This window comes from Ambystoma mexicanum, chromosome 1p (assembly GCF_040938575.1).
Source record: "Ambystoma mexicanum isolate Mex_15411 chromosome 1p, UKY_AmexF1_1, whole genome shotgun sequence".
NCBI lineage: Eukaryota > Metazoa > Chordata > Amphibia > Caudata > Ambystomatidae > Ambystoma > Ambystoma mexicanum.
In genome coordinates this window covers 607,070,051-607,089,728 of record NC_090921.1, presented here as the reverse complement: position 1 = coordinate 607,089,728, position 19,678 = coordinate 607,070,051, and the positions used below count along the sequence as shown (strand labels likewise).

Here is a 19,678-nt window from a genome sequence, read left to right as displayed (position 1 = left end):
TACTGCACTTTTGCAAGCAGTGTGAAATAGAAACAAGACATTCATACTTTCAACAAAACATGATTTGCTGTAAACACTTCGCAATTTGTAGCATGTACTTGCACAAGCACACACAAAGGCACACCATAAACACTCGGTGTAAGCAGGGACCACCTGTTATTTACATATCTTCACTTTCAAGTGGAATCGTGTCCACTTTTTACTTTACCATTAGATTGAATTGAATAAGCTAACTTTGATTCTGAAAGGAGCGCAAAATGACCACGTTCAACCAAAATGGACAAAAGTAAATGTGAATGTAAACCAAATGACAGACCTCAATATAAACAGATACCAGCTTATTAGAAAAAATAGAAAACAGTTACTTATTAGAATGTTACACATCGAGACTGTGCCGGGTCCAACATTCAAAAGTGAACTTCAGTTTTATTGATGAAAAATACACTTATTTTAACCTTTGTTGGAACATTTTACATCCCATTACAAAAAAGAGGTGTATGAGTTTCCATGGCTAACAGTTATTTTTTCCATTCTGTTTCACAACACAAGCAAGCTGAATGCTTCGGAACTTGTTTTCTCACAATCGTGAGATTTAAAAGAAAGATAATCTCATACAAAATATTAGCATTTTAAAATAGATATTTATATATGTATATACTTCTTTGCGATATAGATAAGAATAAGCTGTGTGTCATAACATATTGTTGCATATACACTGGCTTCTGTTTTCAGGAGCACATTTAAAGATCTTGCAGGTTAAGCAGTGCTTTAGAAAGTAGGCATGTTGGATTTGTAACAGTCAATGGCGTATTTCCAGGACAATTCAGAGGCCTTCTACCTACACACTGGCCTATGTTTATAAAGGAAGTCCTCGCTGGTGTTTAATAAACTGCCCAACATTTTGTGCCTAGTATTTAATTTAGAACCTGTGCGAGGCATGGCCATGACTTTAATATGCACCTAACAAATCCTGCAAGTTTCAAGAAGGAACATTTGCGTCGGGCTCAAACACCTTAAAAGCTACAAAGAATATCCTAATGGATCTTGTTTTAACTACAAAATGCAATAGTGAAAAAGTTACACCTGACGGGTATTCCATTTCCTCGAAAAAATTGACATTTATTCACTGGTTCGAAGAGGTACAATTAAGCTACTGGAAAGTAAAAAAAACAAAAAAACAAAAATAAGCAATAGAAAGTCTTATTTTGCAAATACGTAACCAGCATAACAAAACGAACAGGACTTGAATGTGTCTATATGATCTGTATGGCATAGGCTGCAATTAAAGAAAGTTTTAATTAATATATAAACCATTAACTCAGAGCCAGAAGATACTAGCTGAGCACAGCATTAGCAAGCTAGCGTGACTTTTAGCTCAAGATAAAAGATATAATTCCTGATGATTACACATATTTTAAAATTCGACAAACCCCTATACTTAGGCACATAAGGCTGCGTGAGGAGGTGCCATGAGACACCACGCGTATTCATGGTTCTCCCCTAAGGCTTTGTAGATAACACCTCGGGGAGGAGAAGGGTATTATTACATATATCTACCATAAATGCCTGAGTCCCAATGTGGCCCTTGTCTCGCCTGGGCACCTGCATAAATCTGTTGGAACGACACACAATGAGGAGTGTATATTCCGTTGCTGTATAACACTGGTATTCAAGTTAGGCCACCGGATTGTAATAGCCGTCCCAATAAAAGTTGTGACCCAAATAGAATGTAAATATATACGGTTTACTTGTAGCTCCGTTGCTATTTTTGTTCAGGGTGGCTTGGTTTCTCGTTTGGGTACTTTCTTTTTTACAATGCCTATCTTGTTAACTCATGAATCTTGTCATCACCTATGGCTACCCTCCCTGTGGGCCAACTTGAACACATCCACAAGTTTCATTCATTCACAAACATTTCTGGCTGGTGGCTACACAGTTAGACGCACAACCATTCTGTAAACATGGATTAGTCGTTTTAGTACACAATGACTGAAGTCACTGCTGTAAACAAAGGGTTGTGCACTTTTCGGACATCCTATCCAGTGCTAGGTAATGCAGAACAAAATTAAGAACAGCTCAGCATAATATCAGATTGGATATAGTGCCCACTTCACTTATGTTGCTGGACCTGTGATTAAATCTGTTCAAGCAGCCAAAGAAGGCCTTACGAATATGTAGGCTTACCATCAGCCTACATTACCCAGAGACACCGTTCTGATACTTCCTAAGTAGCAAGGAATCCTATGGCTTTCACGACTCGACTGGGGGGGGGGGGGGCAGGCATACAGTTTAACAGCCCACCAGCCTGAACTTTGTTAGGCCGAGCAAAGCTTGGGCCTCAGCTTGGGATGCGAGACGTGCTGCGCGAGCTCATCTCCCAGGGGAAAATGTATGACGACAGCCACGGAATGTTCCAAAATGGCCACCGTCATTTCAATGATGGCGGCCAGACGGGAGGAGCGTCGGGGACAGGAGCGCATGGCTCTGTTCCCACAGGAAGTTGGTGTGGAGGGAAGGGGAATTGGGGTTATCTAAGATGGGGAGCAACAGGGACTGTGTCCCTGTTGCCTCTCCACAAACATGGAGAACAATAAAAAAAAAAAAAGCACCACCGGGGGAAAGGCCTCGGGTGGCTGGAACAGCGGGCAGGGATTGTGTATTCTCGCCTGCTGTTCCAGCAAATTGAGCGCCCTTCCCCGGGTACAAATGTAATAGAACCTCCACGGGAGTTTAATGTTTTTTGGTTCACTTTTACACTACCTACTCCTCACATCAGAATGCAGACTATCCGTCTGATGACATGCGTGCTTAGGAAAAATATATCTGTAGGCACAATATTAGAGTGCATGTACAAATTAGCTTCAATGTGATGTGTGCAATACCAAAATGCCATAAAATCCTCGTCTTTTTCGGCTCTCTAAAAATAGTGCAAGAGAAAGTGTAAAAATAGGAACCTGTGCTTTAAATATTGAGGAAGTAAAACAAAAGTAACCAATTAATCATCTTACTGATGAAAATGAAACGCCTGCAACTGTTTAATAAAAAGCTCCAGCCACCCTTGAGAGAAGGGTCAATTACACTAGCAGCAATTGCAAGTCAAACTATGTTTACCACCCAACCCTATCTAGCTGCACGCAGAGAGGGCGCTCAAATGTGGCACAGCAGAGATACTGTCTGAAAAGCCTGATCTCATTCTACCAACCAGGCTTTAGTAGATACTCATTTTGCACACGTAATACTGCCCCAGTTATCTCCAAGCAACCCTGTTCAGGCCACATTTCAGAGGATGCCCACGTGTGGAACACTAACCATATCCTTGGGCTCAAATAGCTCTAGTTGACCTACCCATGCATCTCATTACATATGGATGCCCATCTCAGCCCTGCATTCAAGCAAGGTGCTAATGTGGCACATGTAACACAGCATCTTAGACCTCAATTCTGTCTGCTTTGTCCACACATTTACCCTCAAGCAGCAGATGTAATAAAGCACTAAACAACTCACTCAAACTTTACCGGGCTCAGCTTTTATAGAAAACTCTAAATTCGTGCAGACGGTCACAATCTAGACGTCCTCCTTGACACATTGCCCTACCTGTCCCAACATTCAGAGAGGACCCTCTAAACTCAAACACTTTCTGGGTGGGGTGTGAGTTGTCACCTTCTGCATCAGCATATTTTGGAGCTCCATCGTACCCCACCTAAACAAAGGCTCAGCAACGGCCCTGACATTCACTCAGTGACAGTCAGTCCCACATAGCAAGATCCCAAGACTATGAAACGACCGTTGGCATGATTTAGTTTCTTTAAGCCGTGGGTCCGGTTAGAAATGCAGGTTTTGCAGTCGGATTATGGGGATTCACAATCACAGACACTCACTCCTTCTCAAAATATACCTAATGGGTGGGTCAATGTGCGTTTATATAAAACGCCTCATCTGTCTGAAAGCAGAGCAGACCAGCCACTCAGGGGTTTAATACCACCCGTGGTGTTTTAGCTATTCGCTAATAAGCAACTTTTGTAAATCGCCGATACATAGCTGTGCCTCTTCTTGTCATCACAAAATGCACAGCCACTTTCTGGATTCGAGGAAGTCACCTCTTTGAACTATCTAGGCACCAATGTGCGTTTACAGTACAGGTAGCCAAATAATACAGTACACTCAGACAGACGAAAAGGCAAGGCACAGCCATAAATCACTTATACTGTCCAGCTGACCATCGATGGCATGATTCAAGATGTCATGCAGCTGCATACTTTTGGGATAGTAGGACTAGTCTTAAATCTTCAAATGTCACTGGTGAATAGAAATAGATTTTCCCAGCCATGTTTTCAGTGAGGGAAAGTGTTGCATTTTGTAAATAGTAACACATAAGATTCTTACTATTTACACCACACACACACTCCACCAGTAACAAGGGACCAAAAAAACCTTAGGACAGATTACTTTTTCTCTAATCCAAAACAGACACCATAGGTGGTCACCTTAAGGTTTTTTTTGGCCCCATAATCTGCATATTGCCTCAAACAGTTCCTGTCGCAGATCATTATTATTAACACAGAGTGTAGGCATATTGAATACAATGGGGTTTCTTTGCATATTTGGCCTTTAAGAGCATAGGACTTCTCAATGGTGGAAGAGTGTCCTTGTTTATAGAGTCTTACCTGGTAGCTGCTGCAAAGTGAGGGTCCCTGTCCCAATTGGCCTGTGTGGCTGGACAGAGAGCCTACACTGTTCATGGGGTCGTAGGGGTGCCCAGACATGAACGAGACGTCCTATGAGGACGCTGCATTTCTCAATACGTTCATGACAGACCCTGAGAAGTTTGCACCAAAGCGATAGAGGGCTCTACTGTCTCCCTTTGGCTGCTCTGGTTGAGGGATAGGGCAACTGTCAGGATCTAGGAGGATTACAACACCAATTTTAATGGGAAGATATTAAAACAGATCACAGCTGGCAGCAACAGTGTTTCAGTTATTTAACTACTCATGGGTTAACAAGGCCCTCCTTTGCACTAAGCATGTAATTGCATCAGGACAGCTGGCCCTATGAACCTGAGGTTGGGCGTTGTATAGGACCTTTTAAAACAATGTGGGGATCATATCAATTGTGGCAATTAGTTCACTAATCCCCTGGAATATGTACTCATGAAGTTGCATATTTCTAAAGGTGGCTCAACCAGAGCTCCTCAAATGCTTGAGTTTATAGTCCTAGACAAACAAACAAAGACACAATTAATTCTATTTGCACGTTTAAAAAAAAAAGAAAAAAGTCTGTCCACCTTTAAAATCCGCTAGCATCTTTAAAAACAGTTCATGGGCTGCTGGCAATAAAAGAAACAATAAAAAAATCCTGCATGCAAAGAGAGAGACGGTATTTCACAAGAGACCCAATGAGTCTGTCAACTGGGCCAGTTAGCACAACACAAGGCACACACCACTCATCGCTACGAGTCGGTCTACTACAGGCAATGGCAAATAAGCAAACCGAGTAACGGAGAGATATAGTGCTGAGGATCGATGACCCCTCACAGAAGGGACTGGCACTGAACCATTTCAAAGACGTATATTCCAACAATTAGTGGACCTTACTGGGCATGCACAGCCCTCAGAGTACTCCCATCTCGAAGTTAGTGTCCAAAGAAGAGAAAACTGAACACCACTCATACTGTGGTACCAAACAGGGTCTTTTCCAGTTCTTGGTCCTCACCGTCATCTTCACACAGGGTGAAATTGTTGCTGTTGACCCCGCCATTGCTCTGCGGCACTCCGAAGATTACGGGAGAGACGGACCCCGTCTCTACTCCCGGAAAAACTCCCAGTCGCTCTCCTTCAGTCATGTGTATGAGTAGGCTGTCCAGAAGAGGTCGGCTCTGGCAGATCTTACTCAGTAACTGGCTGCGGTGCTTCAGTTGGGAAATCACGTCATCTTTCTCCTTGATAACCCCCAGGAGCTTTTGAACCGTGTCCTCTGAGCGCATGAACTTTTCCCGGAGGTCCGAAATTTCCCTGCAAATATATTTAAAAAATAAACACATAGAATAAGTAATGTGTCAACTGGTTACCATAACCTGTTTCAAGTGCTCTTTGTTCGACATCAGAAAGGACTTCTAGTCCACCACAGGGAACAAAAGGAACAAACACTATATGCATATGCACAGGTTACTTACCCAATAAAATAAGTCTTCCAAAGATGGACTTTCTCAGTGGATCCACTTTCTTATATCTACTGCTTCCAGGGGCGGTAAACCAAAATAGTGTATTTTTTTTCAATAAACTAAAGCAATACACGTCTATCCACATTCTCTACAGAACAGACTGGCAATGGGTCCAATTGCAATGCGAAGGAGTAAGAGTATTGACATAAGGAAGTGAGCTCAGTCAGCAGGATAGACCAGACATGAGAGAAAAAAGGGTTTTAGGAGGAACAGTCCATACCATTTAGCCAGCAGCCTGGTATGTTCAGCCATCAGAATGATCTACAGCGGTTGCAAGTAAAAGAGACCACATGGCCCAAGTGCTGCAAGAGCACCACACATACATTAATAGCCAGGGAGATATTTAATAAAGATCGTCCACAAGAGCATGTGACAATGTACTGCATTCATGTATGTAGGTATGCATGTGATTTAGAAAGTTAAAACCTATCTAGGAAGTAACAGAGCACTATACACAAAGAGGACATTTGCGAGTTACCGCCAACTATGCTCAGAATTTCAAAATGTAAACTATGGGAAAACAGCACCAATTGCATTGACACAGTAGATGTGCTTTTCAGTTTATTATTGCACCAGAATATGCAAATCCGTATTTAGCATGAACATTGTCATACTGATTAGTAATTAGGGACGCGCATTTGTGCACTGCAGGTAATTAAGAAAACCAATTGTACTGCTCATTGTGCCTCCACCTCTGCACCATTGCATAAATGGCACCAAAGTACCGCACCGACACGTTGCGAATACAGTCAGACGCCCCACTTACCAAGTAATGCCCTTTACTAAATTTGGGGCATTCCTGGACTTCTTTGCAGGGTGCAGATCAGACAGTCAGTGCGCCACACACCAATATGTGCCATTTCGGACACTTCCTACTCTTGTTCCCTTTGCATACAATTTGAACCAAATTATCTATTTGTTTCAACTACTTTATTTTCATTGAAACATGAACTGAATTTGCTGTCAAGAGGGGCCTTGAAAAAAGGGTGTCACTTTAAAAATAACAGTTCCTACTCCAGTGCGTTTCTTAACCAGCTCCGCTGCAGTCTATGAGCTCATGGCCTGGACTACACTAGTGAGAAAATACACAATGACAGTTTACCATTTGAATCAAAAGAGGAGCAATTCAGCTTGATCGCATTTGGAAAACTAAAAACAAAGAGAAAAACGAAAATCATCCAAAGAATCGTGGCAATGCAGATTATCTGCCAGCAGTCTGCCAACATTCCCTCCCATTTTTGTTCACAGCATCAAAATCGAACACAAAGAACAGAGTTACAATGCTGTTGTCACCTTTCCAACAGCCAGGGAGGAAGGTGACTATGGAGAAAAATCGGAACCTTATCTTCTGGGATTGAAGACTTAGTGTACCGAGGGAAGATGGCTATTGCTTGGCTTATAGAGAAACTCCTGCAGTGGGTGTACAAGGGTATAATTTGACTAGTAATGGAAATTTGGCCACTTATGTGTTTGCTAATGAATCTTGAGCCTCTGTCAAAAAATGGTATTAGCACACTACAGGTGAACAGGTGGTGGAACTACACCTTTACCCACACAGCGCTTGTGGCGATTTGTGCTTAGAGTAGGTGGCTGCACAGCTACACCTGTTAACAGCTTGGCGTACTGCATACTATGTACAGTTGGATGCATATCTCTGTCCCAGTTAACAGCAAACTCACGAAAGTCTTAAATGAGTTACGTTAGAAACACATGTTTTGTATGCCATTTCAAAATGATCACCCAACTTTGTTCAACTCCACCTGGCGTGGAACAGTAGCGGCAACCTCCTTTAGGCATATTAGTATCAGCTGTGCTATAGCTGATTAGTCAGTAGGTGATCCACAGGGCTGGAAATGGGGAAAATTTACTGGGGGAACCACTTCATCCTTGGAGGGTTGGGCCAAGGCGCTTGGTCCACGACACACTATACAGGATCTCTTCATAGAACGCAATCCTGGCGATTTGCATAAAAGCAAAGCGCATTATGGGAACATAATTTGAAACATGTTTTGTGATTCAATAAGAAACCTTTTTGAGCGAATAATGTGGTGTTAAGCCCCTGTTCCAATTGCTGGAATGGGGGAGCGAGGGTGAGGTAACGGTCCGGTAGCCCAATTTAATGGCCCGAGCGAAGCGGTAACCTGGGGTGCTAAACACAAAAAAAGTATTTTCAGCCCTGTTCAATGACTGAAAATGCTGTGCTAAAATGGTCACCGTGGAGAAAGGGAAGGCGGGGCACCACCGCAACACACAGGTAAGTGGGGTTGCGAGGTGGGTTTGCAAATGGACACAAAATAAATAAGGGGATGGAGGGTGGGTAGGAAGATGGCAGCCGGTGGAACCAGCCGTCAGGTGGCTTGGAACATGGGCTGAGATTGTAGGGTTTGACCCGCATTTCTAGCCACCCGACTGGCTGGTTCCTCCATGCTGGGTGCTAATGGAAGTTGGGCTATGCAGTTTTAATTGGTCACACTACTCACCCTTAGAAAGAAATGTATCTACATTGCAGGGTTTATACCAATCTGCACAGCTACAAGCATGCGAGGCTTTGGCAGCTTCGGTCTTCAGTTGCCCATGCCAGGTCTAATGAAAGGGTCTTTGTTGAAAGATGGGTTACTCGTGCTGATCTGAAGCAAAGTTGTCCCACGCACAAGTAACCAGCGCTTCATCAGACCAGGCAGCTTTCAGAACACTAGTCAGTGCTGCAAAGTCGTTTGAATGCTGCATGCTAATTGAAGCGCGGGTGTGAGTGTCGTGGGCAAAGCCCTCGGTCTGGGAACAGGGCAGCAAGACGTGTCTTGTTGGAGCTCGGCTCTGCATGTTCTGGCCGATTGCGCTGGTCATCCAATGTGCTCCATGCATGCGTGAGGAAGTGGGTGAAAGCAGATGACTTGCTCCAAGGAGGAAAACTGTTAAGTGGGAGGGTTTAGCCATAACCCGAATAAGATGCTGGCTTCCTAAAATGCACAGGTATTCCGATTGTCAAAGAGAAGTCCTGCTAGAAGTTACCTGGCCATGACAGAAAAAAAACATGCAAGTACTGCCCTGATAACCTCCTCAATGTAGCAAAGCCCAGAAAAAGTGCAGCCATAAACTGCATTCTAAAAGTCAACATCAGCAATATAAGGGGAGCACACGAAACATGGCAACAATCAATCCAACTCATTTACACTCTCCCCTGCTGAGACGATTGAAGCCAGAGGCCTCTCTAAAACAGAGAGGCTAAAGATCTAACTAGGGGATGAGGCCAAGGCTTTAAATATTAAGCTCCTTTATTTACAAAGGACCAGGCAGATCACACCACAGGAGGACCTTTAAATATTCCACTCGCACAAGGAGTACGGTCCTTCCCATCTATCTAAACATTATTTATATTGAGCCACTCGCTCAAAGGCCTCAGGGCGCTCACATGGCACACAGACATGAAACAAAGCAGAAGTGTGTGAATAAGCGCACACAAGGAGATGGATGTATACCTCATGAAAGCCTATGGTCATGTGGTTATCTTAATCCAGTTTCTTACGAAAAATAGATGTTTTTAGACGTTTTCTGAAAAGTAGAGTAGATACACAGCCTCTAATATGCAGTGGAAGCGAGTTCCATAAGTAGGAGCCCAGGCATTAAAACTTGCTCCACCAATCTTTCTTAGGATTACGCGTGGTTGATCTAGAGTTACCCTGTTGTTATAAGCCTGCCGAACAGGGGTTCTTTTCACTCTAGAAGATAGCCCAGTGCTTCACCCACAAAACATTTAAACACCACGACAGCACCTTTAAACTGGATGCGCTATTCAGCCGGAAAGCCAGTGCAGTTTCCTGTGAAATTCCGAGACCTGTGATCGACAATCAAGTCCACAAAAGGCACAAACTGCTCTGTTTTGTGACACCTGGAGTTCCTTAATATTTCCTTGAGATGTACCCAACAAAGGACTATTACAATAGTGCAATTTTGTATTCACTATGGCTGCCGCAATCAGCGCCCTGTTGGCTTCTGATAAATATGGGCTAATCTGCCACAGCAAGTGGATATAGTATGAACATGAGGATTTTAGAAAATAAACATGCTTTTTGAAGGAGTTGAGAGTCGAAAAAGACTCCAAGTGTCTTGACTGAGTCAGATACTGGTATAATATTCCCATTTATCGTAAAACATTTGTATTGTGCGTCTAGATTTTTCAATCTATGTGGTGTTACTAGGATAGTTAATTCGGTCTTGGAGTCATTTGGAGCCAAGGAATTCATGGTCATGTATTTCTGGATTGCTTTAAAGACTTATTAAATGCAGTCTACATCATCCTTGTATACCGCAGAGAGCTTGAATACTATCTGGGTATCATCTGCATAGTTTGTACATTTTACTCCCAAGGACGTGAGGAGATCACATAAGCAGACAAAATTGATATTTTCCTTACTCATTTTGTTAAAGTTAAAACTAGAATTTTCAGAACTACCAGCCTTTATTTTGCAAAACACTAAGCCAGTCAGGGTGGAACACTACGGTTTTTACTTCCACTACAATACCCTTGATTGCAAGGTATAAACTGTGGTTCAATTTACAACCATAATGACAAGACTCAGCACTAGCCATTTTAAAGGTTATGTAAATTTAAAGTGGGTCGCATAGCTGGGAAAGACACGCAAACGGTAATTATACTGGTTCAAACTGGGCTGGGTGAAGCTGAAGTTGGCCATCAAAACGTTGTGGGTATACATAATACCTGCTTGCAGTTTGCTTACTTTCCCACTCACCATTTGTACACAGCAGAGTTTCAATACAAAAAACGTTTTAAGAACTATAGTTTAAATGGGATGCACTTATCTAAACAGTCAAGGCGGAACGTGACCATGCAGAATAAACGCTATCTTTACCTGTTGGTACCAGAGGGGTGTGTGAGAAACCAGAAGGTGTCTCACCCGCTAGTCCTCAGGGATCTGTCATCCAGGTGGCCAGGACAAAGCCATCACTTTTGGATCCAGTTCCTGGAGGTGGGCCAGTGCGGGAGGATCACCTCGGTGAGCGGTCTTCGGGAGTGGGAGACCTAATGGCGAGATGCGGTATCCCCCTCCCTGTAACACCTTCACCCCACCCTACCCAGTAGGATATTTGGGAACTTTACCAGCACCCTGCCCCCTTCCCCTTCACCAACACTTTTAGACGGACAGCCCGCTCTGGGAGAAAACAGACTCACACCGAGCATTGTACCCGACATGTCCCACTATTATGGTCAGGCAATTACTGTTAACCACTCACACCTGATTTCCATCAAGTTTCCATACACTGATAAAAGCCAGAGCATGAGAGCACACTCCGAGCGAGGTAAAGCACACGAAGGAACAGCAATTCTCATATGACAGCTGAACGAGGGAAGAAAGACGGCAAAGCAAGAAGTGTGCGCAAGGAGGGAGATGCTTTCTAGAACCCTTCAGATTACAAATCGTACAGCCAGGAAATCAGACTGAAGAATCCTGCATTGTGCGATACCAGGGGCCCTCCTGCATGGCTGACTAGAGTCGGGGAGGAGCAGCAGCCGCTGTGGTACCGTTCTTTGCTCCAGGATCAAAACAGCACCAGAGAGATCAACACAGCCAGTGAGTTGGGGAGACTGATGCAAGACCAGTCTGTATTGAAGTCAAGGTTGCAAGTGGCAACATTTAGAGAGCAAGAACGAAGATTGTAACACGTATGATGAAAGACGCGAGGAAAGCTTAATTGCTGATGGATGTTTGTACTTTAACAGAGAAAGCTACAATACGAGTGACTGAGTGGTACGGCACCACACGTGTGCTCAATTGAAGGTCTCCGAGATATCCAGTCAAGAAGTGGCAGAAGCAAAAGTAAAAGATGCGAAATTAAGTGAATCGAGGTGGTCCTGCGACGGTTTAAGCAAAATCCATCGCACCATTGAAAGTTTTCCATTTTTTTATACAAAGAGGAAAGTTTAGAAAGTTAGATTACATAGTCTGAGCCCGAACGAGGGAGACCAATTATGACCAATTATGAATTTGCTTTGAACTGTATCCTTGTGGCAGAGAATCCAGTGTGTGTGAAGCTCGAGCATGCCGCCTTGTCCCATTCTGAAAACATGGGGAAAGGAAGCCAACTGCTCAACTATTTGACATATAATTTCACTTTTCTTTTTGCATACATTGCTGTCCCACAACATTTGTATTTAGAAGTAAAGATTGGCAATGGGTTTATTAGTATAGGCCCTTTTATTTTGACAGAGACTCCACTAGCACTGTGTTATTTGATTGTTGTAGTTTGCTCCCAACCTTAGGATTAGGTAGGCGTTCAACCAACCCACTGAAATTCAATAAACACCCTTGAACTGTGACCACTTGTGTCTTCTTCACGATTTGATACCATGCCTGCATTACAGGTGTTTCCCCAAAACACGGCTTCTGGGCACTGGGGATAAGAGGCCCTTCTGCTAAGTGTGCTGTAGCACATTCTGCTTGTCCGCTGCAAGTATTTCCGTGTTTAAGGAAAACCTAGTCGAACGTCACAATTTTAACTATCCCTTGGCGCCCTGTTCTCCATTGAGAGGAAATGTGTTGGCTGTCTGGTAAAATGCAGCATCGAATATCGATTTCATCGTGTGTGCAGCTTCATCTTCCTCAGTGCAAAAAAGTTTCCTTGGCGCAGGAAGAACATGCATCATCATAAAGCAGCTGATGCAGAGAACAGGGCTTAAACGGACAGAGGGCGCCTAGTTATTTATTTTAAATCTTTGTGAACATTTTATTCTGCCACTGGAGGACACAAACAGTGTGGATTCACTGTGAATGCACCTTTTCATCCTAGCTGTAATTTACTCTACACTTTTGAACTTTGACTATTTGGACAGGTGCCTTGTTGCCAAGAAAAAAAAAAAAAGTAGCCCTTACATGAAATGGGTCATAGTCCGGGGACATACACAGGAAAAGGGTCAAAGTCAGTAAAAAAAAAGACAAAAAGTACAGTACTCGCAAGTATTTTCCACGTTAAGTCTGGGACCATCGGAACACCTCTGGTTCCAGAATAATGCAGTGTTCTGCAGGGTTCTACGCTAGCCGGACTAGGATTTGGTGCAAAAGACAACTGTAATAGTGCTACACCTGCTTAACATCGTTTCGTGCTGCGATGCATTTTTGTTGTGGTTTTTGGAGGCAGAGTGACGGCACGGAATGGAATCAGCATGTCCATCATGCAGATGTATATTTATCTGAAAGTCACACGGGACCCCACACTCTGGGTCGGGGTATTAGTATAACTACTAATCTCAGAAAAAGGGATCCAGAGGATACAATTTTGAAAATAGGGTATCAAGGAATATTATTAGACCTGATCCATTATTTAAATATAAGAATTTTAATCATGATTTAATCATAGCACTCATTTACATCGCAGGAAAAATTTAAGAACACATAGTTTTACATACAATTCATATCATTCATACACATGCGTCCGTGAGCCATTCATACATACAAACCAAACAGTGACAAATATAAGCTAAAACCTTTTAGGATAAAGTCATAACAATCAATTAATTATTGTCCTCATTAAAAAGAAAGAAGAAAAAGAAGTATATAATCAATATATGAGAGACCACAATAGATTGCACAAGTGGTCATGGGTTGGGATGGGTCACATCGGTGTCCAAAGTCGACCTCATCTCTGGTTTCTCAACCGGTTTCGACGTATTTAACTTTAATTGAGTTACGTCTTCAACAGGAGATAAGCAATTACACTTTGGAAAGACAGGGAGACATACACACATGAGATCCCGTCTTAGAGTAACCAAGTGGGGAGAACACCTCTGGTTCCGGAATAATGCAGTGTTCTGCAGGGTTCTACGCTAGCTGGACTAGGATTTGGTGCAAAAGACAATGGTAATAGTGCTACACCTGCTTAACATCATTTCGTGCTGTGATGCATTTTTGTTGTGGTTTTTGGAGGCAGAGTGACGGCACGGAATGGAATCACCATGTCCCCCATGCAGCTGTACCTTCAGAAACTACATGGCTTTACGAGAGCCCTGGTACTTTCATGCTACCGTAAAAGTAATGTATTCCTTTGGAATCCGGCTAGTTTTTTCGACCTTCTAAAAGCAGGTGGATTTAATTGTAAAATGTATCTGCTTTGCATTAATGGCGGGCAGCATATAGTTTTTTTTTTTTTTACAATTTAGTGCAAAAAAAGTGTTTTGGAAATGTATTTTAAAAGTACAAATTAAAATTGCTTGAAGGGAACAGATTTTGCACAAAAGGGCATCCGTGGGACGTCACCCCTGTGGAATCTACTCCTTTTTGTAAAAGTGAGGCCCATTAGGTTATGGCGCGAATGAAGTTTAATGGATTCAAATGTAATGCTACAAAGAATGACAATAATTAACTGTTTACCAGCAGACAATTACTTTGCCCAATTTCACATTAACGCCATCAAAGCCTCCAAAGCTGGTCCAATGCTGGTTTAGTGCTGCTTAGCAGCCCGGAGCGTGAAAACAGAAGCGAAAAGAAGGAATTATTCATGGACAGAAAAGAAACAATGGAGGAACCACAGAGAGAGGGGTAGGACACCCAGGAAATACGAAGGCAACATTGTGGTTGCTAAAGAAAATTGGCACCGGGGGTTAGGGGATTTGAATCAGTTGCCCTGGAAGGGGCATTAACAGTCAATGTTTTTCTACACTGGAGAAAGGTTAAGCCAAATGTCTTATGTGCCAAGGAGCAGAACCCATAGAGAGTGGCAAACAAGCCAAGAAGAGTGAAGGCTTAAAAAAAAAAGAAGAGCTCAGTCTTCCACCCTTAATGAAATGTTATATTGTCCCGTTCCATACGTAGGTAGGGCAATGCCAGACCATAGCAGTTTTCAAGACCCACTGAGCCCAAAGCCTGGCTGATGTATTTCTGTATAAAAGGAGGGAGATCAGATTTTGCTTTAGGGCACGGACCACATTTTCGGAGGAGATATGTAGTGCAGGGCCTTGAATACAAATAACTGCTCAACCAATATGCTCTGTGAGGCTGAGCCTTGCAGGTCAACCTTTGCTCCATCCGGAGCAACTGCTAACAGGACTATCTGGGTCTTGCTGATCCACGGGTCCAAACTACACATAGCAGCTTCAGATTATTCCTGAGTAGGCAAATATATTGCCATTGCAGTAGTCCAGGTGTGAGAGCACAAGAGCTGTGGCCAAACGTAAGTGGGTGATTGTGCATAGCACAAGCAACTAAAAGCAGTCACTCTGTCACCGCACTCACCTGTCGGATAAGTGAGAGTGAATTGGCAAGCATAAATGCCCCCTTTAATGACGGAGGGTGTTTGCCCATGATTACTGGATAGAAAGAGATGAACATGTGGGTTTGCAATAGCATTGTGCCTCCGTTTTGGTGTTCTGGTTGTCTCAATCTGGGTCCTTTCTAATTCGGAGCATGATGGGAATCATCTGCGTACATTTGGGCACATGTATATATTGAATAACTACTGCAATAAGGCAGTGTCTCATGGCTCTCCATTGGTTCGCTCTTAAAAGATGGAGAGGAAGGGGTCAGTCTGTATTCAATGCATACATTGCTGAAGGGATAACGTATTCAAAGGGAGAAAGGGATGCATTACACATTCCCTTCTGATCCTGAAAGCACCGTACAATGGAATAATCTACAATGTCCTAGGCGGTTTATGGTCATAAGACCGAAAAAAAAATCTCTAAAAAAAAGTCCGAAAAAAAAAGTCGAGTTCTTTTTTAATGACGTTTTTTATTCGAAATGGGGGGGTTCCCCCCCGCCCCCCCCCTTTTTTAAAAAAACATTTTTTTACCATTTTTTTTTTTTAATCCCGGACCCCAAAATAAATATATAATTAAAAAAAGAGAAATTCGACTTTTTTTTTTTTCGGTCTTTTTTTTCCGACCTTATTGTTAGTCGAGATTTTTTTTCCGAGATTTTGACCGACCACCGTCCTAGGCATGAGAAAACTCTAGTAGAAAGATGGCAGGTACTAGAGCCTCATGCAGAGTTCTTAATAGCTCCTCTCCAATATCAACCTGAATAGATTCAGCGCCTGAAGCAGGTCAATAATTTGATTCATGGTTATTGAGTCCATCTTGACTGCTGGGTAACAACACTCTACGATATTTTCAAAGGGAGATTAGAGATGAGAGGGTAATTTAATACAGTAACAAGAGAAGCACATAAACCGGGGATAGATTTGGCACTGTTTAACAGCTTGTCAATACACACTATGTCAAAATACATTAAATCAAATTAAGACATGAAGAAGGTACATGTATATAAAGGAAGAAGTCAGGGATGCAGAACCATACATAAATCCACCATGCAGTGGAGATTTCTACAACAATACCCACTAGGGTTGTATACACAGTTTTGACTACAGACTGTCCACACAACTTATGGGAGCCCAATGTCACTGTGTAAGTTACTGTCACTTGGTCACACCCTTTGCAAGCCCATGGAAAGGGGAAGCAGGAGGGGTATGTGTGTCAGGAACCCAAGCATCTAACCCAAAGACAGGACAAGCCTGCATGTGCCCAGCTGTAATACACAGTGGATGCATACGGGAGCCACACAAAGCACCACACTGTTAAAAAAAAAAAAAAAAAAAGAATTAAAAAAAAAATAATAATCTAAAATGGCCATGTGTGGACCGGGGGTAGGGGGGAGGCCACCCAGGAGGGACAAGGTACAGGGTGCACCCCAACACCCACATGCGTGGATGTTGAGAAAAAACAAAAATACCTCCATGGGCTCATGGCCTGCACGGCTACGCTACAGTGGGAGAACTGCAGTCGCTGTCACCAACCTCTGTTGGTACATCAGAAGGTGGCCGAGATATGGGAGGCAGCCCACGCAAAGCCTTGGCATGTTCCTCCATGCCAGCAAGCATGCGGGTGTGAAAGGTTTGGTTCTGCAGGATGATGGTACGGAGATCCCCATGCAGCACCTCACGGGTAGGACACATTTCTGCCTGCATGGCCTCGCCTAATGCCCGGATCTCCTGACGGGTTGCCTGGAGCTCAGCTGAGGGTGTACGTGTCAGCTGCTCCAGCTGCTGTTCTGCCCTTGTACTCCGGGACACCTCAAGCTCACCCAGAGTATCTCTGAGGGACCTGAGTTCTAACCTGAGGGCTTCCCTGTGGGCCTGTGACTCTACAGATATGGCTGTGCATAGAGTCTACAGTCCAGCCCGTCGGTCCCTGTCGGACGCCAATATGTCCTCCCTGTGTGAGTGGCAAATGGAGTCTGTTGCGTGCTGCTGGAGCTCCATCTGCCTTTCAGGGGGGATAATGGAAGTGGCCACCCTATCCATTGCCCGAGCCATCATTTCACACGATGCCCCCTGTTGTGCTGCTATAGTGTAGATGGAGTTCTCCCAGGAACAGGAGCAAATATTGTGGAGTGTGACCCTGCATCCGTAACCGCCACAGGCGGACTTTCCAACACTGAAATCCCCATAGAGGGGTCTACCCCCGGTGCAGGTGGGTTGGACAGAACAGCATCCCTGCCAGAAACACTCACCTGCAACGGCACATATGTCTCAATGTCCAATTCAGCACCTGATTCATAGAGGTCTCCGGTGGTGTACCCAGAGACACCCGTGGACAGTATGGTCTGTTGGAGTAATGTGTTTTCACCCACCACCACCCCACGTCCTCCACTGGTGCCCGGTTGTGGCTGAGTCCTCCTGGGTCTGCACCATCTCTTATTCCTCAACACCATCAAGTGCCTCATCATCTGCAAAAACATGAAAGATAACAAATGGAAACAGGCATGAGCACCATAGCACATACACATAGGCATGACGAGGCAGAGATCCAGTACATAAATGACATGTCCCACATGACAATAACTCTGGCATGCATGCACTGTCAATGATTTGGAAGGGGAGAGAAAAAGCCCACATTGATGACTGCAAGATGTAAAACCAACACATGTGCTGCATGCTGGATAGCACTGGCATCAAACATTAGCCTGGACAATCCACATACATGACACATGCCAGCACACAGACGGCACGTACCATAGCCATGGCAGATTTGACAAGGACACCCAGATGGTAGCAAATCAGTACTGTCACCCTTCCATGTGAGATGGACATCATGAAATAAAACATGTAAATAAGAGTGAGAACACACACATGTGCCACACGCTGCAACAAAGCCATTGTTCACTGATGCAGTGATGGCAGGCACATGGATACATCAATGGTTGGTCACTTCGACATGAGAGGATACAATTGTCATGTTCAACATTCAAACTGTACCCCAAAATGATAGTGTGCAGGCCATATGTAGGTGCACATTACTCAATCAGCCTGATTGTAGAAATCTTTCCCCTAATAAGTCAAGAAATGTGGGCCATTGTGTGGTGTAATCTATGACAGACGTATGTCACATTTGGGACAGTGGGCCACAAAAATGTCTGGTAAATATGGTAATCATTTCATCAATCAGGCTGAATGAAGAGGAAAAGAGTGTGAAAAATGTTGTGGCAAGAGGACAGATGAAGGCCAAGTGGATTAATCATGTGCAAAAAGTGAACTGTGGTCAGAAGGGATACTATGAAATGGAAACACAAGGCTGGTGAATGTTTTTGAGGGACCACATGGGTGACCCATAGCAGTCATGACTAGACAGCCTCACCTGGCACTCAATCAGAACACATCACCCAAGCAACATACACATGGATTGCACACACATGCATGGTCACTCACCGGACATTGCTTCAAGATCTGGTAGGTCTCCCACGCCCTGGATCTGATCCTCTGTGATGAATGTTCCAGCGACAGACTCATGTTCAGTGAGTTGTTCCTCCTCTGGTGGAGACCCACCGCCAGTCACCAGAGTAGAGGCATGATTTGAAGCCAGCTTGTTCTTTGCTCTGCGTTTCAGGTCATTCCAGCACTTAGAGCAATCATCAGCTGTGCGCTTCACAAATCCAAGGGAACTAATGTGGTCCGCGATGGTCTGCCAGTGGGCCCTACGTTGAGCAGTCGTAGTCTTGCACCCTGCAGTCACCACCATTTCGCGGCCATGGGCTGACACATAGCCCACAAGTGCATCTACTTCTGCATCATTGAAACTAGGCTTTCTTGACGTGGCAGTGTGGGTAGCCGTGTCTGGGGTCCCAGCCTGTACTGCAAGAGCACCCTTCTTCCTCTTGGAAGGTGGTGCGGACCCTGAGTGGCTTACGCCGCTCTGGTTGGTAGGGGCAGAAGCGCAGGTGGCTGGGCACTGGAAATTGCCAAAGGCACGATGACCAAAGGTCTCACTGCAAGCATTGGCTACTGGGTGATGTTGGCAGGACCACCCTCAGTGTGATGGACTTGGACCGACACTGTCCTGGCTGGGAGACTCGGAGCTGGGGTGGATTGAGCTGCAGCTGCCCCTGCAGCCTCCTCACCCTGGCTACTTGGGGCAGCAGATGACATTGCTGCCCCAGAGCCACATAGCCTGGTGACAGC

General features: G+C 44.1%; 1 protein-coding gene across 1 annotated transcript in view; it reads right to left on the bottom strand.

Annotated features, from left to right (window-relative positions):
• Positions 1–406: 406 nt before the first annotated feature.
• The window catches only part of LOC138576842 (vimentin-type intermediate filament-associated coiled-coil protein-like), a 41,914-nt gene continuing 22,642 nt past the window's right edge, over positions 407–19,678 (bottom strand). Inside the window, exon 2 of the mRNA XM_069649588.1 lies at positions 407–6,008. Coding sequence (XP_069505689.1) covers positions 5,663–6,008 — 346 coding nt within the window. The 3' untranslated portion in view covers positions 407–5,662. The remainder of the gene's footprint in view (positions 6,009–19,678) is intronic.